General features: G+C 40.8%; 1 protein-coding gene across 1 annotated transcript in view; it reads left to right on the top strand.

Moving 5' to 3' along the window:
• The first annotated feature begins 2,165 nt into the window (after positions 1-2,165).
• LOC133638311 (DNA repair protein XRCC4-like) overlaps positions 2,166-27,500 on the top strand; it is a 31,062-nt gene continuing 5,727 nt past the window's right edge. Inside the window, exons 1-7 of the mRNA XM_062030790.1 lie at positions 2,166-2,293; positions 6,381-6,524; positions 9,404-9,594; positions 14,264-14,430; positions 14,711-14,842; positions 17,527-17,663; positions 20,198-20,351. Coding sequence (XP_061886774.1) covers positions 6,383-6,524; positions 9,404-9,594; positions 14,264-14,430; positions 14,711-14,842; positions 17,527-17,663; positions 20,198-20,351 — 923 coding nt within the window. The 5' untranslated portion in view covers positions 2,166-2,293; positions 6,381-6,382. The remainder of the gene's footprint in view (positions 2,294-6,380; positions 6,525-9,403; positions 9,595-14,263; positions 14,431-14,710; positions 14,843-17,526; positions 17,664-20,197; positions 20,352-27,500) is intronic.

The raw sequence follows: 27,500 nt of genomic DNA, 5'->3' as shown, positions 1-27,500 counted from the left end.
CGCCAGTGTGGTTGGAATTTCCTTACAGCCGATGTCTGTCATTCCCTCCGGCGTGAAGATGCACAATTTGCTCTGAGATACTTGGAAATGGACCCCAGCCCCAGTGGTGCATGTTTACATGATCCCGAGGCCTACTGCCCAGCCTGCACTCAGCCACACATGCATCGTAAATCTCTGACAATGACACAGTGTGTGTTTACTTAATAGCAAACATTAAAATGCCCCGGCAGCCTCCAGAAGCAATTATTTCTGGAAGAAACATCTGTTTGTTCAAGTCAAGTCTTGATTTCTCCATAATCTCCTCATTTCCCTCCCCTCCCCATGTGGCAGGCAGCTTGTTGCTTTTGCCTCCGCCACCAGGAAGGAGCACAGAGGAACAGTCGTGTGTCAACGCCTCAACACATTTCATTTATGAGAAGGCAAAAGTCGTATACTATTCTGTTTGTATACCCATATATTATTTATAAGGTTTGTGTGAACGTCTCTGCGTGTTGTGGGTTCTCCTGGTGCCGACAGATCTCTCGGGAGCCCGGTAGACGGGGTTGAGCACGTCTTTTATTGTCATATACAGGTCGGAATTGCTTTCCAGGAGTCTCTGTCTCATACGTGTGTGTCTCTCTCTCTCTCTGGCTCCAACTCCAACCACGTGTCTCGGTCCGGCTGCTGCTAATAAGGGCGACAGGTGATTAGATAACCAGCCCCAGCTGGGCAATCCACTCACCTGCCACTGGCTTCAAGGCCGGTCCTTATATACACCACTCCGCAGCAGGCCCGCAGACCACGCCCCCCCTCCACAGTTTGTAATAAACATTTCTAAAATGTGTTTTGTATAATAATCCAAAAATCTGGAAACATTTCAATTGAGCTCATATCCAACTGTTTAAGATGTTTTTGTATTTACAAAATTGTGTTTTTGCAATTCTGCATTATTTTGTATCTCTAGTTATCATTACGTATATGTATTGTTGCATTTGAACAACTGTATTGTTGATAATTGAGGTAAATTATTGGTATTGTTCATTATCATTTACCATGAATTGATTAACGTGGACCCCGACTTAAAGAAGTTGAAAAACTTATTCGGGTGTTACCATTTAGTGGTCAATTGTACGGAATATGTACTGCACTGTGCAATCTACTAATAAAAGTTTCAATCAATCAATCAATCAAAAATCAATAGCGCTATTTCTATTGGTATTTGTATTGCTCCATTTGTAGTGTAATAATGCTCATTGTCATTTCTGTATTATTATTTATTTCGCTAACTGCTTCTTTGCTATCACTTTTACCATCATGTTTGTACATATCCTATTTGCTGATGTTGCACTATTGTTGTTGTTGTTATTGTTGTGTTTGCTGCTGTTGTTTTTGTCTCTCTGTCTTATCCCCCTCTTGTCACCACAATTTCCCCCTCTGTCTTCCTTTTTTTCTATTTCTATCCCCTCCTGCTACGGCCCGGCTGCACCAAATGATAATATAAATACATTAAATAAAGTCAAATACAAATAAGGCAACATACCATGAATTGATTAACGTGGACCCCGACTTAAACAAGTTGAAAAACGTATTCGGGTGTTACCATTTAGTGGTCAATTGAACGGAATGTTTTGATTGAATGATTGATTGAAACTTTTATTAGTAGATTGCACAGTTCAGTACATATTCCGTACAATTGACCACTAAATGGTAACATCCGAATAGGTTTTTCAACTTGTTTAAGTCGGGGTCCACAACTAACTGTACTGTATTGTGCAATCTACTAATAAAAGTTTCAATCAATCAATCAAAAGAGAAGTATCCTACACTTCTCTTTTGTAAAGTAAATCTGAACAGCCGATATGGTCATTTACATCAACTATAGGATTTGCCTGAGAAGCTGGACAGGACAAAAAATAAAATTAAAATTTTTTTTTTTTCTTTAAGATTTTGGAAATATTTTCTACAGAATTATTACTTAGGCTGCTGCCCCCGCGACCCGACCTCGGATAAGCGGAAGAAGATGGATGGATGGATGGATGGATGGAGAATTATTACTGTAAAACACAGTCCAATATTTCTTCAAACACAACCCAAATTGTATTTATTTATTTTAAACTCAACACACACAATTTAAGCATGTTTTATAAATAAAGATCTATGAAATGAAAAAAAACAAAAACAATTGAAACATGTTGTGTTGTCGCTTGGTGATGACGTACCAGGAAGTCTACCGGCGCCGTTGGGATGTTTTAGTTGAGAAAAGATTACTTTATTCATGAAACTATCCGCCGCGCTTGACAGGAACCACTTGGAGGTAAGTCGGGAAAAAAAAAATCTAACAACATTTATGCTGTGTTTCTTACGTTCGTGTTATTTGTCACGCTTCAAGCTCGGTGCTAGTCTGTTAGCCTGTTGTGAGCTAACAGTTAGCATCTAAACAACAGCCCGCTGTTTACAATTAGCGAACTACGAACAAATAAATACAGCAGTAACTACACATTGACAATTTCACAAGGCAGTAACTTATGTTTTTGTTTTAATTCTATATTTCTGAAACACTAAGAGTTTAGATGCATCCTTTTGGGGTTGACAGCTGCTGAGTGTCATGACGTCACTAATGTGCTGCAACCTGCTGTTTCTGCTTTTAATACCTAAACAATACACGTTTTCACCCTAGGTATGGTTAGCTTCCAGTGCCTGTTGGCGGTCTGCGTGCATGCAGGTGACGCATTAAGGGGATTAAAGGTGTAAACATGTGTGAGCATCATCAGTAGTGCACCTGTACTTGCAGCAAATGACAAGTTCTGTGATGACACACTGGATGCTGCTCAAAACTTTTCCTACTGCTTTACAAGCCCTAGTTTGCAAAAAAAATAAATGACGTAAGGAGCTTTCTGGAATGTCTTAAGTTACCACCAATGGAAGATCACAGGGCTTTAGTTGCAAGGGTACATTTGACCTGGCGGCTCTCCACCCTCAAATCAAGCCCCCATGATCACATACACATATACATTCATACACACATGGCAGATACGCTTCATTGGGACGCTGGCATTCATGTTTGCTGGTGGCTGCCAGGAAAATGATGTCAGAGCAGCTGTGGCACATCTGACACCAGCAGCGCTGAAATGAAACATTTTTAAGACACTAAATTACAGTAAATAAGCTTTGAAGTGAAAGTGACATTTTGGGCACAGGAAATGACATCACGCCAAATGAAAATGTTCTGATGAGGGAACCCCCATGTAGGAGCCTAAATGCTGTTTAAGTTAATTTACATTTTATGGAAGGTGCTTTATGTTTATTCAGCCAAAATGGGACTATTTACTTTATTTAAATAATACAAAAATTTATATATTGCATGCTTAGCAGTGTTTCCCATAAATTGCCAAGTTACCTGTGGCGGTGGGGGCGTGGCTATGGGCGTGGTCACCATGACATCAGCGAGTAATTTGCATAATGTACTACTGATATGATTTTCTCTAAAATGGCTCAAAAAATGTATACTTACTAATTAATAATAACAGTTTTGTTTTAAACGTCCATCCATCCATCCATCCATCCATCCATTTTACAATATAATTACAACACTTTATGTACATATTTATATACAGATTTGAACAATAAGTTATTCACTGAAATATATTCATTAATTGTGGTTCTTACAAAAATATATCTTATAAAAATATAAAAGGTAAAATGTCTCTTAAAGCTCTGCCCCTTTAGTTAGTGCATACTAAATCATTTAACTTTAGCCTACTACTACAACCATATTATTTACCAGCAACATAAAGTGAAACAGAGGCAGAGGTGTCCTGCCACAGTCAGTAACAAATAAACAGAAAACAGTAGTGGTGGTAGATAGACACAAAGCTTCATCAAACATCTGATCCACTGGACAGAGAGCTCCAAAAATCTTGATCCCACACTTCTCTTTTGTAAAGTAAATCTGAACAGCCGATATGGGCATCTACATCAACTATATGATTTGCCTGAGAAGCTTGACAGGACACCAAAAAAAAAAAAAAAAAAAGATTTATTTTTTTTGTGGCGGCCTTAATTCTTTCGTGGCGGGCCGCCACAAATAAATGAATGTGTGGGAAACACTGCTTGGAATAATTATAAGGTACACTTTATTTGTAATTATTACATTTGTCTGAATAATTTGATGACGTTCTATTTTATACTGCTTTAATACAGTGAAGGTTACGTAACTCTTTAATTGCATATATGGCGGAAGGATCTGTGTGGTAATATGGTTTGGACACAATGTATTATGGGTAATGGCAGTCAGGTATGGTGGAATCGAGCCACACAGTTTTTTGACCTTACTCTTACTTTTTCTAACTCTTTCTTACTGTAACAAACTCGCTTTATTTTGCCATTCATTTGTTCCCACATCGTTATTGTTTTACGTTTTTGAAGGATTAAGTTGACGAATACACGATACAAAACGAAGAGGAGCGTCTGGAGTTTTGTGTGTTGTTGCCGCAGCAAGCGGGAGCAGGAGAAAGTAGAGGAGCGTCAAGCTAAGGCTTCATTAGGAAACTACACCCCAGTTGAGGTTTTTTGTGTGTGTGTGTCAATGTTCCTCTGTTCTGATGTTCTCCACCATCACATGTATTCATTTGTTCATTGATGTGCAGATGGCCAGTACCATTTTAGCGGCAGCGCTGTCACATGACTATGGAAGTAGAATTGTCTCACATCAACTTATATATATCAATATGATATTAATACATATGCATATATTAATTAATATACAAATACAAATGTGATATACAAATAAATAAATAATTTGTATAAATAAACGCCTATTTGTAAATATATTTTTGAGATTTGAAAATATATACAAATAAAATTTATAAATAAAAAAATGTGACATACAAATAAATCAAGAATTTGTATAAATAAACGTGTATTTGTAAATATTTATTTGAAATTTGAATATAAATATGCTTGATTTTGTATTTGTATTGAATTTGCATATGTGGATCGCTTTTGTGTCGATGAGACATTCCTACCACAAACCAGATGCACAAATAAATGTGACCGACACACTCCCCTGAACAACCAGCAGAGGGCACTGCAGCCAGAGCGGTCTCGGTCATAGACATGGTCAGACACTGGCGAGCCAATCAGAGGCACACTAGGGAGGGTCATATAATGTCAAGTCAAGTCAAGTCAAGTCAAGTCAACTTTATTTATATAGCACGTTTTCAACAACTTTTAGTTTGAACCAAAGTGCTTTACAGGTTAAAAAAAAACATGGAGCAAAAAAAACCCAACAACTAAGCAAAACAAACAAAGAACATAAACAATGAATGTGCTAAACAAGATAGTGCAAATGCAATACGGTAAAAGGGGTCGAATAAAAAAGTTTAAAAAAAAAAAAAATTTAAATATTTTTTTAAAAAATTTAAAAATAATAATAATAAAAGTGCGACATATTGAACAAAATACAACTAAAGCGAAGGGGTGGGAGGGACTAGAAATGGTGGCCTAGTGGGCGGACTCAGCTCGGGTCAAAGGCCAGCGAGAAGAGGTAGGTCTCAAGGAGGGTTTTGAAGACCCCCAGGCTCCGGTCTGACCTAATGTGGAGGGGAAGGCTGTTCCAGAGCTTAGGGGCGGCAACGGAAAAGGCTCTGTCCCCTCTGGTCATATAATGATTGATATATGATGATGATTTGACACACATTGCACTGATAAGAGATCAGTATCTACATCGGGACAAGGTCATTAAACATTGATACAATAAAATAAGCAGCTAGCACGGTCTTTCAGATTAACTGGATAAATTAGCATTAGCAAATACAACGCTAACGTTAGCAAGCTCAGGCCCGTTGTGCGTTCTCTCTGTAAAGACGTGGATTGTTTTTGTGCATGTAATGCATATAATGCTCTGTGACCCAGACCGCTCTGGCGGCAGTGCCCTCTGCTGGTTGTTTAGGGGAGTGTGTAGGTCACATTTATTTGTGCATCTGGTTTGTGGGAGGAATGTCTCATCAACACAAAAGCAAAAAAGCGATCCACATATGCAAACTCAATAAAAAACAAAATCAAACATATTTATATTAAAATCTCAAAAATATATTTACAAATACATGTTTATTTATACAAATTCTTGATTTATTTGTATGTCACATTTTTATAATTATACATTTTATTTGTATATATTTTCAAATCTCAAAAATATATTTACAAATACGCGTTTATTTATACAAATGATGTATTTATATGTATATCACATTTGTATTTGTATATTTATTAATACATGCATATGTATTAATATCATAATGATGTATATAAGTTGATGTGAGACAATTCTACTTCCATACATGACTTAGTATACTAACATAAAATATGAATGATCTAGTCTCAAATGTTTTTTTGAACTGCAGTGATGCAATCGTCAGTGCGACAGATCTACGTCTCCTCAGAGCTAGGCTCCTCCTACTTCCTGCAGGTGGACCGGGATGAGCGGGGTTTGGCGTCAGGCTTCCAGCTGTTGCTGACAGATGGACAAGATGCCTGGAGAGGAGAAGGTAAAACTGTTAGACTCTCCGCCATGACCTGGCTACATGTTTTCACACGTCCACCCTGACAGCTTCATGGTGACGTGTTTCACCTGTGGGACCCCACACACGACCTGTGCTCCTTTAAAGAGGTCGACTCACTGGAAGGTTTTGTAGGTGTTGATAGTGCATGTTTCAAACTTTTGCTGAGTGTCCAAACAAGAAGATGTCATCTACTGTCCTGCTCCACAAGCTTGCATGGTAGTCTCAATAGACACCAGATGTGCTTCTGATCTTCCCTAACGTTCCACATGTTGTGCTTTCGGCCATGTTCTTTAAGCTGTTAAGCAGCACTTATTAGACCTAGTGTTGTCTTTCCAACCAGTGATCTAAACACGCTGACACACTATTTTGTGTGCACATTCCAGTCGTAAAAAGACCTGCCTGTCTTGGTGTTCCACAGGGTTCAATGCTTCGACCCCCAATTCTTCTGATTTCTTTATAATTACTAGGGCTGTGAATCTTTTGGCACTGTCAGCAACTGCTGTCGGTCTTGAAGCCCAGGATGCAGAGATGGCAGGCGTAGCGCACAAAAACATGACTTTAATGTCAAAAAAGGAAATAGTGCAACTGGTAAGTGCACATGCAGGGGAAACAAGGGACAATCATCGAACCCTGACTGGAGGGCGAGGCAGGCATAAATAGTAGCCTGATTGGCAACTGCAACAAGGTGTGCCAGGCTGCCAATCAGGGACAGGTGAGGGAAACGAGCGCTCAGGGAGACATGCAGGAAGTGGAACTAAAATAAGAGCGCCAACAGGAATTAAACACAAACGTGAATGTGACAGATCGTCACAGTACCCCCCCCCCCCCCACCGCTCCTTTAGGGACGGATTCTAGCCAGAACAAGTAAATTAAATGATAAATGGGTTATACTTGTATAGCGCTTTTCTACCTTCAAGGTACTCAAAGCGCTTTGACACTATTTCCACATTCACCCATTCACACACACATTCACACACTGATGGCGGGAGCTGCCATGCAAGGCGCTAACCAGCAGCCATCAGGAGCAAGGGTGAAGTGTCTTGCCCAAGGACACAACGGACGTGACTAGGATGGTAGAAGGTGGGGATTGAACCCCAGTAACCAGCAACCCTCCGATTGCTGGCACGGCCACTCTACCAACTTCGCCACGCCGTCGATGGGTCTGTTGGACGGCCCGCCGGACATGAAGATTGCGGTGCCGTGGGACGGCCCGCCAGAGACGAAGATTGCGGTGCCGTGGGACGGCTCGCCGGAGACAAAGATTGCGGTGCCGGAGACGAAGATTGCGGCACAGAGGAACGGCCCCCCGGAGACGGCCCGTCAGAGACGAGATGACGGCCCGCCGGAGACGAGATGACGGCCCGCCGGAGACAGAAATGATGGCGCCGTAGGAAGGCTCGCCGGAGACGAAGATTGCGGCGCCATGAGATGGCCCGCCGTAGATGAAGATTGCGGAACCATGAGACGGCCCGCCGGAGATGAAGATTGCGGTGCCGTGGGACGGCCCGCCGGAGACGAAGATTGCGGCACCGGAGACGAAGATTGCGGCGCAGAGGAACGGCCCGCCGGAGACAGAGATGACGGCGCCGAGGGACGGCCCGCCGGAGACGGCCCGCCGGTGACGGAGATGACGGCGCCGAGGGACGGCCCGCCGGAGACGGCCCGTCAGAGACGAGATGACGGCCCGCCGGAGACAGAAGTGATGGCGCCGTAGGAAGGCCCACTGGAGATGAAGATTGCGGCGCCGTGAGATGGCCCGCTGTAGATGAGGATTGCGGCACTGTGAGACGGCCCGCCAGAGACGAAGATTGCGGTGCCGTGGGACGGCTCGCCGGAGACAAAGATTGCGGTGCCGGAGACGAAGATTGCGGCGCAGAGGAACGGCCCCCCGGAGACGGCCCGTCAGAGACGAGATGACGGCCCGCCGGAGACGAGATGACGGCCCGCCGGAGACAGAAATGATGGCGCCGTAGGAAGGCCCGCCGGAGACGAAGATTGCGGCGCCGTGAGATGGCCCGCCGTAGATGAAGATTGCGGCACCATGAGACGGCCCGCCGGAGACAAAGATTGCGGCACCAAAGACGAAGATTGCGGCACCGAGGAACGGCCCGCCGGAGACAGAGATGATGGCGCAGAGGGACGGCCCGCCGGAAACGGAGATGACGGCGCCGAGGGACGGCCCGCCGGAGACGGCCCGTCAGAGACGAGATGACGGCCCGCCGGAGACAGAAGTGATGGCGCCGTAGGAAGGCCCACTGGAGATGAAGATTGCGGCGCCGTGAGACGGCCCGCTGGAGACAGAGATTATAAATTAGATAAAGAGCTCTGATCAATTTCTATATTATTTAAAAGAAAACTGGTTTTGTTTGATAAAATGCTTCCACATATTTAATAAAGTCAAATACAAATAAGGCATTGGCCCTGTGATCAGGTGGCGACTTGTCCAGGGTGTACCCCGCCTTCCGCCCCATTGCCGCTGAGATAGGCTCCAGCATTCCCCGCCACCCCGAAAGGGACAAGCGGTAGAAAATGGATGGATGAATGGACAAATAAGGCAACAAGAGAAGTTTCCAACACTTCTCTTTTTTCAAATTAAATCTGTACAGCAAATATTGGCATCTACATCAACTTTATGATTTGCCTGACTTGTTGGACAGGACGGATAAAAAAAAGACTATTTTAGATTTTTTTTAATCAGTTAAGAATCGTTATGAATAACAATCATGATTAATCTGAAAATTGCTTTTTTTTGACACCCCTAATGATCGCTAATCATAAGTACCTTCTCTGTGTAGATGATGATGGTCTTCAGCCTGCTGGACTGTTTCTGGTTGTGTGTTCACGCTCCTGCTTGTCCTCTGCAGTCAGCGAGGCGGTGATGTGCCAGGAGGCAGCCGAGCTGGAGATGCCAGAGGAGAAGTACATCCAGGACCTCCAGCAGGCGCTGACGCAGGCGGAAAGTTTCGACTCTTACCGCTTCAACCTCTCGCCATCTCCGCCCAGTCAGAGAGCAGACCTCACGCTGACGTACGACAAAGTTCTGAAGGACATCTCGGTGAGATGACCTGATTTTACAGACAGCAATTACCATACCATACCATACCATACCAACTTTATTTATAAAGCCCTTCGTTGAAAAACAAAGGGCTGTACACCACAAACAAGTAAACACACAAAAAGCAGAGAAATGCAGGCAAAGGACAGACTACCGGTAAATATGTAATTAAAAACAGAGGTAAAATACATATATATGCACATAAAAATGATCTTACGACAAATTTGTTAGATAAAAGGCAGTTAAAAACAGTTTAAACAGTTCAAAGTCTCATGCTGGGTTAAAAGCCAGTGAGTTTTTCTTTTTTAATTATTAGAAAAAATTGACCGACATAATTATTCAGGGCCGATATCGATTATTAGTAGTCAAGGAGGCCGATTACCGATATTTGTAGCCAATATTCATTTTCAGTAAAAGTTATTCAAACATTCATAGTAAAGTAAACAACTGGACAAGGCTCTAAGTTGTTTTTTTAACATGTTTTTTAAGAAAGGTCGGACCAGTAGAATAGAATAGAATGGACTTTATTGTCATTATATTTGCATATAACAAGATTAAGGACTCCAATTTAAGGTGAGGTAGTGGGAACAAATGTAGCAACAAAATGTTTTATACTGCGCTAATGTCGTGGTTAATTTTGCAGCAAAAACATCAGAAGATTTTACAAACACCTTTATCACGTTGGTCTAAGACACAGGTGTCAAACTCAAGGCCCGGGGGCCAGGTCTGGCCCGCTAAATCATTTTATGTGGCCCGCGAAAGCCTGGAAAATATGGGTTTCAATAAATTATTTTTAATTTTTATTCAATTTTTTTTACTAAAGGCATTCGTTCTTTTAATTTTAATGCGCCCTATAATGAAAATAAACCTGACTAGACCCGCTCATCGGCAGTGCGCCTTATTATCTGGTGTGCCCTATGGTCCAGAAAATATAGTAATATACACCTCTAAAATGCACTATTAGGGACACATGGCCAATAATGAGTTGTTAAGTGAATGACATGTGTGACCTTGACGGTCAAAAGCAAACATTATTTTATTTACAGGCTGGATAAAGTGCTTATTTTTTGTTGCCAGGAGACATAAAACAGCTTAGATGTCATTAAGTTGTGCAAGAGGCTGATGATGATGAAGTTGATCAACTTGATGAATGCTGTCAGTCATGTGACCCACTTCCTCCATGAATCAGAGTAACTTCATTCATCATTCTGTTGTAACTCAGTCGTTACAACAGAATGGAAACCTCGGTGTGTGTCTTCAAAAAAAACGAGAGTGGGAGTTTGCAGAAGTGTGCCCGAGCAGGGGTGTGGAACACGCTTACACCGAGGACCACGTTGCTGTTATAGCTGCCCTAAGAGGGCCGCTTGTAACCGTATATCATTTATGAATATAAAAAAAGAATATAAATGTATACAAATTCACCTCATGATATTATACAATTAATTGCTGTGCATTTGATTATTATATTTGTATTACATACAATGTCAAAAAAAAAAGCTGGCAGCTGAGGCGCCACAACATTTACAATTGTTTTTACAGCATATTACTAGAGATGTTCGATAATGGCTTTTTTTGCCGATATTCCGATGTCCAACTCTTAATTACCGAATCCGATACCAAGCGATACCGATATATACAGTCGTGGAATTAACACATTATTATGCCTAATTTTGTTGTGATGCCCAGCTGGATGCATTAAACAATGTAACAAGGTTTTCCAAAAGCAGGGGGTGTATATTGTAGCGTCCCGGAAGAGTTAGTGCTGCAAGGGGTTCTGGGTATTTGTTGTGTTGTGTTTATGTTGTGTTACAGTGCGGGTGTTCTCCCGAAATGTGTTTGTCATTCTTGTTTGGTGTGGGTTCACAGTGTGGTGCATATTTGTAACAGTGTTAAAGTTGTTTATACGGCCACCCTCAGTGTGACCTGTATGGCTGCTGACCAAATATGCCTTGCATTCACTTGTGTGTGTAAAAAGCCGTAGATATTATGTGATTGGGCCGGCATGCAAAGGAAGTGCCTTTAAGGTTTATTGGCGCTCTGTACTTCTCCCCACGTCCGTGTACACAGCGGCGTTTTAAAAAGTCATACATTACAGTGTTTCCCATAAACTGCCAAGATACCTGTGGCGGTGGGGGCGTGGCTATGGGCGTGGTCACCATGACATCATCGAGTAATTTGCATAATTTACTACAATGATATGATTTTCTCTAAAAAGGTTCAAAAAATGTATACTTACTAATTAACAGTTTTGTTTTAAATGTCCATCCATCCATCCATCCATTTTACAATATAATTACAACACTTTATGTACATATTTATATACAGATTTGAACAATAAGTTATTCACTGAAACATATTTATTAATTGTGGTTCTTACAAAAAATATATCTTATAAAATATAAAAGCTAAAATGTCTCATAAAGCTCTGCCCCTTTAATTAGTGCATACTAAATAATTTAACTTTAGCCTTGTCAGGGCTTGGTAAAAGGATTGGACTCAGATGCAGAGTAGGGAACTTGACAGGCTTTTATTTTGTCAGCTTCCTTTCACCTCCCAAGTCAAGGAATACAATTCAATTTTTACCCCAAAAAAAACTACTCGACGAAAAAAGGTTCCAAAAAACTAGGAACAACTGAAAATCACTCCGAACGGAGGAAAACACAAAACCAAAGACGAACTAATAATTGGCGCAGTAAATGCTATAAAATGTATTAACAAAAAACGCTCCAACGGGAGGAATAAACAATAGCTATGAAAAATTCTACACTATCTTATTTAATAAAGTTTAACAAAAATAGTCACTCAAAAATTGAGGACAATAACTGATAACTTACCACTTCGGCTGAATAAAGTCAATAACAAAAAATCACTCTGCTGAGGAGGAAAAAGGAAAACTCAAAATAGCCACGAAGGGATTCAAGAACATGGAACATAAGCAGGAGGCAAGGCATGGACATGGACATAGACGCTGGAAAGTACGAATGAACGAGACAATCTGGCACAGAACAAACGGAGGAGTGGGCTTATAAGACACATGAAGGTAATAGGGAACAGGTGGAAACAATCAGGGAACAGGGATGACGTCAGACTGATGACACAGAAGGAAGGGCAAGTGACCTGAAACGAGAGGAGAGTTACTTTTCAAACTAAAACATGCAAATCACAAGACAGAAAAAACCAAGACAAGACATCCCTCACCGCGGTGTGACAAGCCTACTACTACAACCATATTATTTACCAGCAACATAAAGTGAAACAGAGGCAGAGGTTTCCTGCCACAGTCAGTAACAAATAAACAGAAAACAGTATTGGTGGTAGATAGACACAGAGCTTCATCATACATCTGATCCACTGAACAAAGAGCTCCAAAAATCTTGAACTTTAGACTGCCATCAGTTTTACTCCCTACACTTAACCATGTGTTTCCTACTGCCTGCAGACTTTGCACCCTTTGTTATATACACACGTTGTGTTTCTAATATAAATACATTTAATAAAGTCAAATACATATAAGGCAACAAGAGAAGTATCCTACACTTCTCTTTTGTAAAGTAAATCTGAACAGCCGATATGGGCATCTACATCAACTATATGATTTGCCTGAGAAGCTGGAGAGGACAAAAAAAAAAAAAAAATTAAATTTTTTTTTTAATTTATTTTTTTTATTTGTGGCGGACGTAATTCTTTCGTGGCGGGCCGCCACAAATAAATGAATGTGTGGGAAACACTGCATTTAACTTTTTGAAACCGATACCGATAATTTCCGATATTGCATTTTAAAGCATTTATCGGCCGATAATATCGGCAGTCCGATATTATCAGACATCTCTACATATTACTGTAAATGGATAAACGGTACTATATATTTTTTTTTTACTATAAAATCCTGGCAACTGAGCTGCCAGTTTTTTTTACTGTAAAATCTATTGTCATGTCTACAGTCTACAATTTGATGAACAACTTGCTTTGATATAACTCAAGCAGATATTTATTTTGTTTTAATTTTGAAAAGTTTGAAATTAATGATAATATTTTATTTGTTGCATGATTAGTTAATAAAGTTGAAAATATACTCAATAGCATGCAATACATGTATTTCTGTCTGTCACCATGAAAAAATGACAGGGCTTTCGCGGGCCGCATTAAATGATGTTTGACACCTGTGGCCTAGAGCAGTGGTCCCCAACCACCGATTGGTACCGGGCCGCACAAGAAATAAAATAAAAATAAAAAATAAAATTAAAAATGTTATGAAATCAACATAAAAAACACAATATATACATTATATATCAATATAGATCAATACAGTCTGCAGGGATACAGTCCGTAAGCACACATGATTGTATTTATTTATGTAAAAAAAAAATTTTTTAATTTTTTTTTAAATACACCCCCCACCGGTCCGTGGGACAAATTTTCAAGCGTTGACCGGTCCGCAGCTACAAAAAGGTTGGGGACCACTGGCCTAGAGTCTCTTGCTCAACAACAACAAGAAGTTCCTTGAGTTAGCCCATGAAAGACCACCACCCTAACTTGTCTCACTTTGACAGCCTTCACAGGTGTAACCGTGTGTGTTTAGTTCAGCTTGCATTACTCTCTCATCTCCCGCCATTTCTTTAATGTCACATGAACAACTTGTCTCACTGGTCTTCTGGTTCCCGTGGTCCAGTTCAGGTTGGGCTCGGTCGCGCTGAGCCCGGTCCCAGACCCAGCGGAAGCTGTGAGAGGAATGCTGACCCACAGTCTGGAGAGAGGATCCTCTCTGAAGCACCAAAACCAGGACCTGGACGAGCAGAACCGACGACTGACAAAAGAACATCAACGCATCGCTGCAGAGTAAAGACATCTTTTCTTTGACCTTCTTGTCACTGCAGTACGCCAGTTGGACTATGAAGACATGATCAAATCTGTGACATCAGTGTAAAAACCGCAAGTTTTGCTTCCTCTTTACCTTGTTAGCACATGTGTTAGAACGCTGGCGTAACCAGAATGTCCCCTTTGGCGTGTTTGATCCAGGTCATTGACCTTAAGTGAAAGGAGTCAAAGTTCAAGTTCGGGCAAGAACACTTAAAGCAAAGAATGTTTTTCATATTTAATTATGTCGTTTGTGTTTCAGACTAAAGCACTATGCGGACGAGAAAGACGACTTGGAGGCGGAGCTTTACTCTCGATTTGTCCTGGTCCTGAACGAGAAGAAAGCCAAGATCCGCAGTCTACGCCAAACGATCAAAGAGCTGCAGGAAGAGAGGTGCAGTGCATTTTCACACATTTTGTTGTGTTACAGCACTTCTTCCAAAGTGGAATATATTCATTTTCTCCCTCAAAATTCTACACACAATACCACAAATATTTGCAAATGTATACCAAATTTAAAACTAAGAAATCAAAGTGAGGGAAATAATCGATATTTAGATGCATCGCAATTCAGAAATGGGCGATTGTAAAATCGATTAGTAAACGTCAGTAATCAATTATTCATTGTTTGTCAATAAAGTGTTCTTAAATTTGGCTGCCCGCAACGAGCCACTTCACCGAGAGATCCCACCAGCTCCATTTGTTTTAGGGCATTTGTGTTCCAGTTTTGCAAGCATTTCCATTAATTTAACAAATGTAATGGGGATTAATTCAACTGTTTCTTATTACAAATGCCCTGTTTTTAAAAGTTGAAAGTGATGAATGCTTATTTATCCATCCATCCATCCATTTCCTACCGCTTATTCCCTTCGGGGTCGCGAGGGGCGTTGGAGCCTATCTCAGCTACAATCGGGCGGAAGGCCTGGACAAGTCGCCACCTCATCTATTTAATGAAACTGCATCAATATACAGTACAGGCCAAAAGTTTGGACACACCTTCTCATTCCAATGCATTTTCTTTATTTTCATGACTATTTCATGTCACTGAAGGCATCAAAACTATGACACCTGTGAAGTGAAAAGCCTTTCAGTTGACTAACTCTTGAAGATCATGGAGAGAATGCCAAGAGTGTGCAAAGCAGTAATCAGAGCAAAGGGTGGCTATTTTGAAGAAACTAGAATATAAAACATGTTTTCAGTTATTTCACCTTTTTTTGTTAAAGGCCTACTGAAACTCACTACTACCGACCACACAGTCTGATAGTTTATAAATCAATGATGAAATCTTAACATTGCAACACATGCCAATACGGCCGGGTTAACTTATAAAGTGACATTTTAAATTTCCCGGGAAATATCCGACTGAAACGTCGCGGTATGATGACGTATGCGCGTGACGTAGTCAGTTAAACGGAAGTTATGGTACCCCGTAGAATCCTATTCAAAAAGCTCTGTTTTCATTTCATAATTCCACAGTATTCCGGACATCTTTTGCAATTTGTTTAATGAACAATGAAGGCTGCAAAGAAGACAGTTGTAGGTGGGATCGGTGTATTAGCAGCGGACTACAGCAACACAACCAGGAGGACTTTGTTGGAGAGCAGACGCGCTAGCCGGCGACCTCACCTTGACTTCCTACGTCTCCGGGCCGCCAAACGCATCGGGTGAAGTCCTTCGTCCTTCCGTCGATCGCTGGAACGCAGGTGAGCACGGGTGTTGATGAGCAGATGAAGGCTGGCTGGCGTAGGTGGAGAGCTAATGTTTTTAGCATAGCTCTGTGAGGTCCGGTTGCTAAGTTGCTAAGTTAGCTTCAATGGCGTCGTTAGCACAGCATTGTTAACCTTCGCCAGGCTGGAAAGCATTAACCGTGTATTTACATGTCCACGGTTTAATAGTATTGTTGATTTTCTATCTATCCTTCCAGTCAGGGGTTTATTTTTTTTGTTTCTATATGCAGTTAAAGCACGATGCTATCACGTTAGCTCGTAGCTAAAGCGTTTCGCCGATGTATTGTCGTGGAGATAAAAGGCACTGAATGTCCATTTCGCGTTCTCGACTCTCATTTTCAAGAGGATATAGTATCCGAGGTGGTTTAAAATACAAATCCGTGATCCACAATAGAAAAAGGAGAGAGTGTGGAATCCAATGAGCCAGCTTGTACCTAAGTTACGGTCAGAGCGAAAAAAAATATGTATTTCACTGCATTCTAGTCCGTCACTCTAACGTTCCTCGTCCACGAATCTTTCATCCTCGCTCAAATGAATGGGGTAATGGTCCGAATCGCTCTAACTGCGTTGAAAACAATAGGAAAATATGAGGGAGTGAACAACTGACAACGTCACGCTACTTCCGGTAGGGGCAAGGTTTTTTTTTATCAGAGACCAAAAGTTGCGAACTTTATCGACGTTATTCTATACTAAATCCTTTCAGCAAAAATATGGCAATATCGCAAAATGATCAAGTATGACACATAGAATGGATCTGCTATTCCCGTTTAAATAAAAAAAAATCATTTCAGTAGGCCTTTAAGTACATAACTCCACATGTGTTTCTTCATAGTTTTGATGTGACAATAATAAACCGGGCGGTATAGCTCGGTTGGTAGAGTGGCCGTGCCAGCAACTTGAGGGTTCCAGGTTCGATCCCCGCTTCCGCCATCCTAGTCACTGCCATTGTGTCCTTGGGCAAGACACTTTACCCACCTGCTCCCAGTGCCACCCACACTGCTTTAAATGTAACTTAGATATTGGGTTTCACTATGTAAAAGCGCTATATAAATATAATTCACTTCAATCTGCAATGTAAATAGTCATGAAAATAAAGAAAACCCATTGAATGAGAAGGTGTGTCCAAACTTTTGGCCTGTAAGATGCGTCAAGAATTTTAGATTTTTAATGAAAGCGCAGCTCCCGACTTGTAATTGTTGTCGAATGGTGAGGTGTCCAAAGATTCCCACCTGTACTAATAAATCACTTGTGCATGGAATAAGGCTGTAACATAAGAAAATGTAGAAAAAGTGAAGCGCCGGCTAACCTAAACTGAACGTTGCATGCTGTGCACGTGCGCGCTGTGTTGCAGGAGTGGTGACGCGCACAAAAAGAAGAACCCGGTCAAACATGACCAAGCGGCAGCTGAGGAGGATGACGAATATGGTGGCAGCACCGAAGACGAAGGAGAGGACGATCCCCCTACGCCGGCTGCCGTCACTCCTTCTGGTAACATGTGGAACATGTCGTAATATGTTATTCTCGTCTCACAAAAAAATACTACTGTACTGTTCAGGCGTACTCACACAAGTGAGCTCACACCTGAAGCACAACACACTGGGCTGAGTGTGCACGGCACTCTTGCACTCTTTGGACACAATTGGACATGGTGGGCCAGGGCAGGGCAAGGTTGCATACACACGCACGTGCAGCCATGCAAATGAGCAAAGTCAAGTCATTTATAATGTAAACAAAATACAAACATTTCAATAATCCGGATGTCAAAACCACGGCAGGCTCGTTCATCCGCGACTACATTTGTATGTGTAGTGAAGTTGTGTCATTCAATTCATGCGATCGCTCTCTTCTCAAGTAATTAATGACAGTGGCCTCCCTCCGTAGTACAAAAGCCAAAAGCAGTGAAGTTGTCACGTTGTGTAAATGGTAAATAAAAACAGAATACAATGATTTGCTAATCCTTTTCAATTGAATATACTGCAAAGAGAATATATTTCATGTTCTAACTGGTAAACTTTGTTAGTGGCAAAAAAGACTGGGAAAGTTGAGGAATGCTCATCAAACACTTATTTGGAACATCCCACAGGTGAACAGGCTAATTGGGAACAGGTGGGTGCCATGATTGGGTATCGAAGCAGCGTCCATGAAATGCTCAGGCATTCACAAACGAGGACGGGGCGAGGGTCACCACTTTGTCAACAAATGCCTGAGCAAATTGTCCAACAGTTTAAGAACAACATTTCTCAACCAGCTATTGCAAGGAATTTAGGGATTTCACCACCTACGCTCCGTAAAGGTTCAGGGAATCTGGAGAAATCACTGCACGTAAGCCACGATATTACGGACCTTGGATCCCCCAGGCGGTACTGCATCAAAAACCGACATAGATGTGTTAAGGATATCACCACATGAGCTCAGGAACACTTCAGAAACCCACTGTCAGTAACTACAGTTGGTCGCTACATTTGTAAGTGCAAGTTAAAACTCTCCTATGCAAGGCGAAAACCGTTTATCAACAACACCCAGGAACGCCGCCTGCTTCGCTGGGCCCGAGCTCATCTAAGATGGACTGATGCAAAGTGGAAAGGTGTTCGGTGGTCTGACGAGTCCACATTTCAAATTGTTTTTGGAAACTGTGGATGTCGTGTCCTTCGGAACAAAGAGAAAAAGAACCATCCGGACTGTTATAGGCGCAAAGTGTAAAAGCCAGCATCTGTGATGGTATGAGGGTGTCTTAGTGCACAAGGCAAGGGTAACTTACACATCTGTGAAGGCACCATTAATGCTGAAAGGTACATACAGGTTGTGGAGCAACATATGTTGCTATCCAAGCAATGTTATCATGGACGCCCCTGCTTATTTCAGCAAGACAATGCCAAGCCACGTGTTACAACAGCGTGGCTTCATTGTAAAAGAGTGCGGGTACTAGACTGGCCTGCCTGTAGTCCAGACCTGTCTCCCATTGAAAATGTGTGAAGCCTAAAATACCACAAGGGAGACCCCCGGACTGTTGAACAACTTAAGCTGTACATTAAGCAAGAATGGGAAATAATTCCACCTGAGAAGCTTCAACAATTGGTCTTCTCAGTTCCCAAACGTTTACTGAGTGTTGTTAAAAGGAAAGGCCATGTAACACAGTGGTAAAAATGCCCCTGTGACAACTTGACTCACGTCAAAGTCCGTGGTTTGGGGTACACTTAAGAAGCTTACCATTAGCTCACCAGCGCCTGAGAACTAATGGATTTCTGTTGTGTTTTATTGAAGATAACAAGAGGGAAAGTTTCTGCTTCTGCTTGATGTCAAGTGTGTTGTTTTTGTGTGCGTGTGTGTGTGTGTGTGTGTGTGTGTGTGTGTGTGTGTAGTTAGTGTTGTATGACACAACTTGGCAAAAATAAAAGTAGTTGTGGGCCTCATTGATGTCACAATCAATCAACCTGATGACATTTCCCACCTCCAGGCGGCCCCGTATGTTATTAATTTGCCTTTGCACAACTCACACCACTTACATAACTTTACACAACCTAAACAACGTACCTGTCATGGAAGCACTTTGTACCCACACCCACCTCCCCACTTTTTTTTCCCTCCACGTTTCCACTTTCTCACAGGCGGTAATTCCCCCTCAGCCAGGTTGGCTCAAAGTGTTTTTTTTGGGGGGGGGCCTGACGAGGCAAGACGTGGTGTTGTTCTAGTTGCTGTGGCGACTGCTCTTTAGGGCCGTGGACAGATAGCGTCGGTAGAGAAGGGGCGCAGGGCAGAAAAGGCTTTTGTTATTTTTGCTGAAGAAACACGTCAAGCTACTGAAGTAAACTAAACTAAATGTGATCAATGAGCTGATGGTAAAGATATACCAGGACAGGGCATGTGATGAGCCTCCCGTGAGATAATATTTTCATCCAAAAGGTCAAACAAGCATTAGTGAGGGGGTGTTTAAACACCTGGACCATCGCTATCATCACCTGGCTAATGCACTCCTCTTATGGAGACCTTCACTGGCATTCTCATTTGTCTTGTCTTATCTTCAGATGTGCAGTCCTCCTCTCCAAGCCCATTGGACGACAGCCTGACTGACATCATAGACGTGGCGCCCTGTCGCAAGCGGCGCTTCCGTCACCTCCAGACCTCTGACGCGGCAACCAAGCGACCTCCGACGCAGACGCAGAGCTCTCAGAAGACGAGGTACAACAATTACAGAATGATGAAAATGATTCCTTTTTGGTCACCCGGTCGTGACTTAAAGTGACAAGACAGGTTGACTTAAAAGTCTCTTTTTTAAGAACCTCAGATGGCGCCGAGTCAGCGTGTTCCACAGCATTAAAGTGGCCTCGTCAAGTCTTTTATGGGGCATGTCGGGAACTTTTTTTTACGTTCTGATCCTTCTGCAACATTCAATTCTCTGAAACGGTTTGCTCGTAAAAAAAAGGGACGTTAAAGGCCTACTGAAAGCCACTACTAGCGACCACGCAGTCTGATAGTTTATATAACAATGATGAAATCTTAACATTGCAACACATGCCAATACGGCCGGGTTAACTTATAAAGTGACATTTTAAAATTCCCGGGAAATATCCGGCTGAAACATCGCGGTATGATGACGTATGCGCGTGACGAAGTCCGAGTAACGGAAGTTATGGTACCCCGTAAAATCCTATACAAAAAGCTCTGTTTTCATTTCATAATTCCACAGTATTCTGGACATCTTTTGCAATTTTTTTAATGAACAATGAAGGCTGCAAAGAAGACAGTTGTAGGTGGGATCAGTGTATTAGCAGCGGACTACAGCAACACAACCAGGAGGACTGTGTTGGAGCGCTAGCCGCGCTAGCCGCGCTAGCCGCGCTAGCCGCCGACTTCACCTTGACTTCCTACGTCTCCGGGCCGCCAAACGCATCGGGTGAAGTCCTTCGTCCTTCTGCCGATCGCTGGAACGCAAGTGAGCACGGGTGTTGATGAGCAAATGAGGGCTGGCTGGCGTAGGTGGAGAGCTAATGTTTTTAGCATAGCTCTGTGTAGTCCGGTTGCTAAGTTAGCTTCAATGGCGTCGTTAGCACAGCATTGTTAACCTTCGCCAGCCTGGAAAGCATTAACCGTGTATTTACATGTCCACGGTTAAATACTATTGTTGATTTTCTATCTATACTTCCAGTCAGGGGTTTATTTCTTTTGTTTCTATATGCAGTTAAAGCAAGATGCTATCACGTTAGCTCGTAGCTAAAGCATTTCGCCGATGTATTGTCGTGGAGATAAAAGGCACTGAATGTCCATTTCGCGTTCTCGACTCTCATTTTCAAGAGGATATAGTATCCGAGGTGGTTTAAAATACAAATCTGTGATCTACAACAGATAAAGGAGAGAGTGTGGAATCCAATGAGCCAGCTTGTACCTAAGTTACGGTCAGAGCGAAAAAAGATACGTCCATCGCTGCCTCTCAAGTCCTTCACTGTAACGTTCCTCATCTACGAATCTTTCATCCTCGCTCAAATTAATGGGGTAATCATCACTTTCTCGGTCCGAATCTCTCTCGCTCCATTGTAAACAACGGGTAATTGTGAGGAATACTAGCTCCTGTGACGTCACGCTACTTCCGGTACAGGCAAGGCTTTTTTTTATCAGCGAGCAAAAGTTGCGAACTTTATCGTCGATTTTCTCTACTAAATCCTTTCAGCAAAAATATGGCAATATCGCGAAATGATCAAGTATGACACATAGAATGGATCTGCTATCCCCGTTTGAATAAAAAAAAAAACATTTCAGTAGGCCTTTAATTCTTCAAGTGAAGTGTAAAAGTCAAATGCAACACATTGTGTTGTAGCTGCTACAAAGTCTATTTTAGTGAAGGTTTGTACATTTTCAACTAGTGTCGTCCCGATACCAATATTTTGGTACCGGTACCAAAATGTACACTACCGTTCAAAAGTTTGGGGTGACAATGAAATGTCCTTATTTTTGAAGGAAAAGCACTGTACTTTTCAATGAAGATAACTTTAAACTAGTCTTAACTTTAAAGAAATACACTCTATACATTGCTAATGTGCTAAATGACTATTCTAGCTGCAAATGTCTGGTTTTTGGTGCAATATCTACATAGGTGTATAGAGGCCCATTTCCAGCAACTATCACTCCAGTGTTCTAATGGTACAATGTGTTTGCTCATTGGCTCAGAAGGCTAATTGATGATTAGAAAACCCTTGTGCAATCATGTTCACACATCTGAAAACACTTTAGCTCGTTACAGAAGCTACAAAACTGACCTTCCTTTGAGCAGATTGAGTTTCTGGAGCATCACATTTGTGGGGTCAATGAAACGCTCAAAATGGCCAGAAAAAGAGAACTTTCATCTGAAACTCGACAGTCTATTCTTGTTCTTAGAAATTAAGGCTATTCCACAAAATTGTTTGGGTGACCCCAAACTTTTGAACGGTAGTGTATTTCGATACTTTTCGGTACTTTTCGATACTTTTCTAAATAAAGGGGACCACAAAGAATTGCATTATTAGTAGAGATGTCCGATAATATCGGCCTGCCGATATTATCGGCCGATAAATGCTTTAAAATGTAATATCGGAAATTATCGGTATCGTTTTTTAAATTATCGGTATCGTTTTTAAAAAAAAAAAATTGTTTTTATTTTTTAATAAATCAACATAAAAAACACAAGATACACTTACAATTAGTGCACCAACCCAAAAAAACTCCCTCCCCCATTTACACTCATTCACACAAAAGGGTTGTTTATTTCTGTTATTAATATTCTGGTTCCTACATTATATATCAATATATATCAATACAGTCTGCAAGGGATACAGTCCGCAAGCACACATGATTGTGCGTGCTGCTGGTCCACTAATAGTACTAACCTTTAACAGTTAATTTTACTCATTTTCATTAATTACTAGTTTCTATGTAACTGTTTTTATATTGTTTTACTTTCTTTTGTATTCAAGAAAATGTTTTTAATTTATTTATCTTATTTTTTTTTTTTTTTTTAAAGGACCTTATCTTCACCATACCTGGTTGTCCAAATTAGGCATAATAATGTGTTAATTCCACAACTGTATATATCGGTATCGGTTGATATCGGTATCGGTAATTAAAGAGTTGGACAATATCGGAATATCGGATATCGGCAAAAAGCCATAATCGGACATCCCTAATTATTAGCTTTATTTGAACAAAACATCTTATGGTACATTAAACATATACTGTATTTATTATTGTAAGTTTGTCCTTAAATAAGATCGTACTAGACAACTTGTCTTTTAGTAGTAAGTAAGCAAACAAAGGCTCTTAATTTAGTCTGCTGACGTATGCAGTAACATATTGTGTCATTTATCATTCCATTATTTTGTCTACATTATTAAGGACAAGTGGTAGAAAATGAATTATTAATCCACTTGTTTGTTTACTGTTAATATCTGCTTACTTTCTCTTTTAACATGTTCCATCTACACTTCTGTTAAAATGTAATAATCACTTATTCTTCTGTTTGGATACTTTACATTAGTTTTGTATGATACCACAAATTTGGGTATCGATCCAATACCAAGTAGTTAATAAAATGGTCATAATTTAAGTCCTCATGTGTCCAGGGACATATTTCCTGCGTTTATAAACATAATATACGTTTTAAAAAAACTAATAAAGGTTTTGTGATGCTAAAAAATATTGATGTAATCATAGTAATATCGACTAAATACGCAATTGTACCTGGTATCATTACAGTGGATGTTAGGTGTAGATCCACCCATGGCATTTGTTTACATTGTGACGCCGGTGAAGTGAAGCATGTTTAGCTATTCCTCGTCCTGCAGGGAGGATACTTGTAAGAAACATACTTTATTTGTCGCCATGGAGGCCATTATTAGTGATTTAGAAGTAGCTAAAACACTGACGACTGCTAGCTAGCTAGCTAGCCATGTCTTAAAGCACCTCTTCCTGAGGGAGTTTCATTGTTATTACTTCACCTTTATCTTTAGTTTTTAAGCCAAAATGTGTCTATTCTCCCTTTTCTGTCTACACACTGTGTCTGCTTGTAAGTACTCTGTGTGTGTGCGCTGCTGAACAAGCTCCTCTGCTCGTAAAAAAACAGCAATGTCACGACGTGACCACGAGACGCCATCATGGGGTGGGCGGGGACCGGTACTTTCTAGAGGCGGTATGGTACTGAATATGATTTATTGCGGTACTATACTAGTACTGGTATACCGTACAACCCTAATGCACACACACAGAAGTCCCTTTGGTGCCCTCACAAACAGTCAGAAATCACAAAAGTCCTTAACTTTAACACCCGTATTGCTACAATAATAAACATTTGAAAAAGTGAAATCAACCTGCAGTACATTAACATCGGCAAAGGAGCAGCTCATTGGAGGAGAGAAATGAGCAGACGGGGGTGGGGGGGAGGGGTCGTGTGTGTGTTCTCTTTGAAGAGTCGGTGCCTTCTCTGCTGTGAAATAAGTCCGCTTTGGCATCTTTTTCAAGAAAAGTCCTTTAGACTTAGACTTCCTTTATTGTCATTCAAATGTGAACTTTACAGTACAGATAAGAACAACATTTTGTTGCATTAGCTCGTTGTAGTGCAAGATAAACGCAATAAGGTGCAGAGTGTTTGCATTTACAAAAGAAGGTGCAGATATAAATAGATTATCCATCCATCCATCCATTTTCTACCGCTTGTCCCTTTCGGGTACAGATAAATATATTGCACTTTTGCATATGCATCCACGTTTGTGGATGTATGTTATATTGTTTTTATAGTCTAGCGCAGGGGTCACCAACCTTTTTGAAAGCAAGAGCTACTTCTTGGGTAGTGATTAATGCGAAGGGCTACCAGTTTGATACACACTTAAATAAATTGCCAGAAATAGCCAATTTGCTCAATTTACCTTTAACTCTATGTTATTATTAATAATTAATGATATTTACACTTAATTGAACGGTTTAAAAGAGGAGAAAACACGAAAAAAAATGACAATTAAATTTTGAAACATAGTTTATCTTCAATTTCGACTCTTTAAAATTCAAAATTCAACCGAAAAAAAGAAGAGAAAAACTAGCTAATTCGAATCTTTTTGAAAAAATTTAAAAAATAATTTATGGAACATCATTAGTAATTTTTCTTGATTAAGATTAATTTTAGAATTTTGATGACATGTTTTAATAGGTTAAAATCCAATCTGCACTTTGTTAGAATATATAACAAATTGGACCAAGCTATATTTCTAACAAAGACAAATTTACAACAATTTATTCTAGATTTTCCAGAACAAAAATTTTAAAAGAAACTCAAAAGACTTTGAAATAAGATTTAAATTTGATTCTAAAAATTTTCCAAATTTGCCAGAATTATTTTTTTGAATTTTAATCATAATAAGTTTGAAGAAATATTTCACAAATATTCTTCGCCGAAAAAACAGAAGCTAAAATGAAGAATTAAATTAAAATTTATTTATTATTCTTTACAATAAAAAAAATAAATTTACTTGAACATTGATTTAAATTGTCAGGAAAGAAGAGGAAGGAATCTAAAAGGTAAAAAGGTATATGTGTTTAAAAATCCTAAAATCATTTTTAAGGTTGTATTTTTTCTCTAAAATTGTCTTTCTGAAAGTTATAAGAAGCAAAGTAAAAAAATTAATGAATTTATTTAAACAAGTGAAGACCAAGTCTTTAAAATATTTTCTTGGATTTTCAAATTCTATTTGAGTTTTGTCTCTCTTAGAATTAAAAATGTCGGGCAAAGCGAGACCAGCTTGCTAGTAAATAAATAAAATTTAAAAAATAGAGGCAGCTCACTGGTAAGTGCTGCTATTTGAGCTATTTTTAGAACAGGCCAGCGGGCTACTCATCTGGTCCTTACGGGCTACCTGGTGCCCGCGGGCACCGCGTTGGTGACCCCTGCTCTAGCGAGTCGATCCGTTTTTGGGGGAATTGAGGGGATTATTTTGATGCGTTTCTCATCACAATTAAAAACTATTCAACGCAAGCAAGCACACAATGGCTGCCCGCTGGACACAATTTGAATGAAATAATTGTACACAGAGACATGGTTAGCACACAGGGGCCTACTTGGTGCCATCTGAAAGTTCATAAACCGATTTGTACATCGAGGTTCCGCTGTACTTGCAATGAATTGCTGACACGCTTTTTTGCCGATATCCGATATTCCGATAATGTCCAACTCTTAATTACCGATTCCGATATCAACCGATACCGATATATACAGTCGTGGAATTAACACATTATTATGCCTAATTTTGTTGTGATGCCCCGCTGGATGCATTAAACAATGTAACAAGGTTTTCCAAAAAAAATCAACTCAAGTTATGGGGAAAAATGCCAACATGGCACTGCCATATTTATTATTGAAGTCACAAAGTGCATTATTTTTTTTAACATGCCTCAAAACTGCAGCTTGGAATTTGGGATATGCTCTCCCTGAGAGAGCATGAGGAGGTTGAGGTAGGCGGGGGTTTGGGGTGGGGGTATCGGGGGGTGTATATTGTAGCGTCCCGGAAGAGTTAGTGCTGCAAGGGGTTCTGGGTATTTGTTCTGTTGTGTTTATGTTGTGTTACGGTGCGGATGTTCTCCCGAAATGTGTTTGTCATTCTTGTTTGGTGTGGGTTCACAGTGTGGCGCATATTTGTAACAGTGTTAAAGTTTATACAGTCACCCTCAGTGTGACCTGTATGACTGTTGACCAAGTATGCCTTGCATTCACTTGTGTGTGTGTGAAAAGCCGTAGATAATATGTGACTGGGCCGGCATGCAAAGGCAGTGCCTTCAAGGTTTATTGGTGCTCTGTACTTCTCCCTACGTCCGTGTACACAGCGGCGTTTTAAAAAGTCATAAATGTTACTTTCTGAAACCGATACCGATAATTTCCGATATTACATTTTAAAGTATTTATCGGCCGATAATATCGGACATCCCTACATGTAACTATTATTGAAGGTGTTAAGTGTCCATGAGTGCACCTACTGCATTTTACTGTACTTTTCAGTGTAATTGCAAGACTAGATGTACTGTAAGTACACAACAATAAAAACACACTAAACTGGATTATTCTCCTTCCTGTTGACTGCAATGGGAAAATCAAACATACTAAAAGTTCGTCTTCTTTATTTTGGACAACTGCAGCCAAACAGAAGGGGCTCCTGGACGTCTCGACCTTTGACCCCGGCGGTGGGTGGCAAAGTAAACCACACGGCCGCCAAGTTGAACGCGTTGTTATGCGAGCTGGGGGTTGTGAAAGTTCGTCACCAAATTAGCAAAGTAAATATTCGCAGCTCCCGTGTGACTTTCACGCGGTTGAAAACAAACCAA

The sequence above is a fragment of the Entelurus aequoreus genome, linkage group LG21, assembly GCF_033978785.1.
Source record: "Entelurus aequoreus isolate RoL-2023_Sb linkage group LG21, RoL_Eaeq_v1.1, whole genome shotgun sequence".
Classification (NCBI taxonomy): domain Eukaryota; kingdom Metazoa; phylum Chordata; class Actinopteri; order Syngnathiformes; family Syngnathidae; genus Entelurus; species Entelurus aequoreus.
This window is presented reverse-complemented; position numbering and strand designations above follow the sequence as displayed.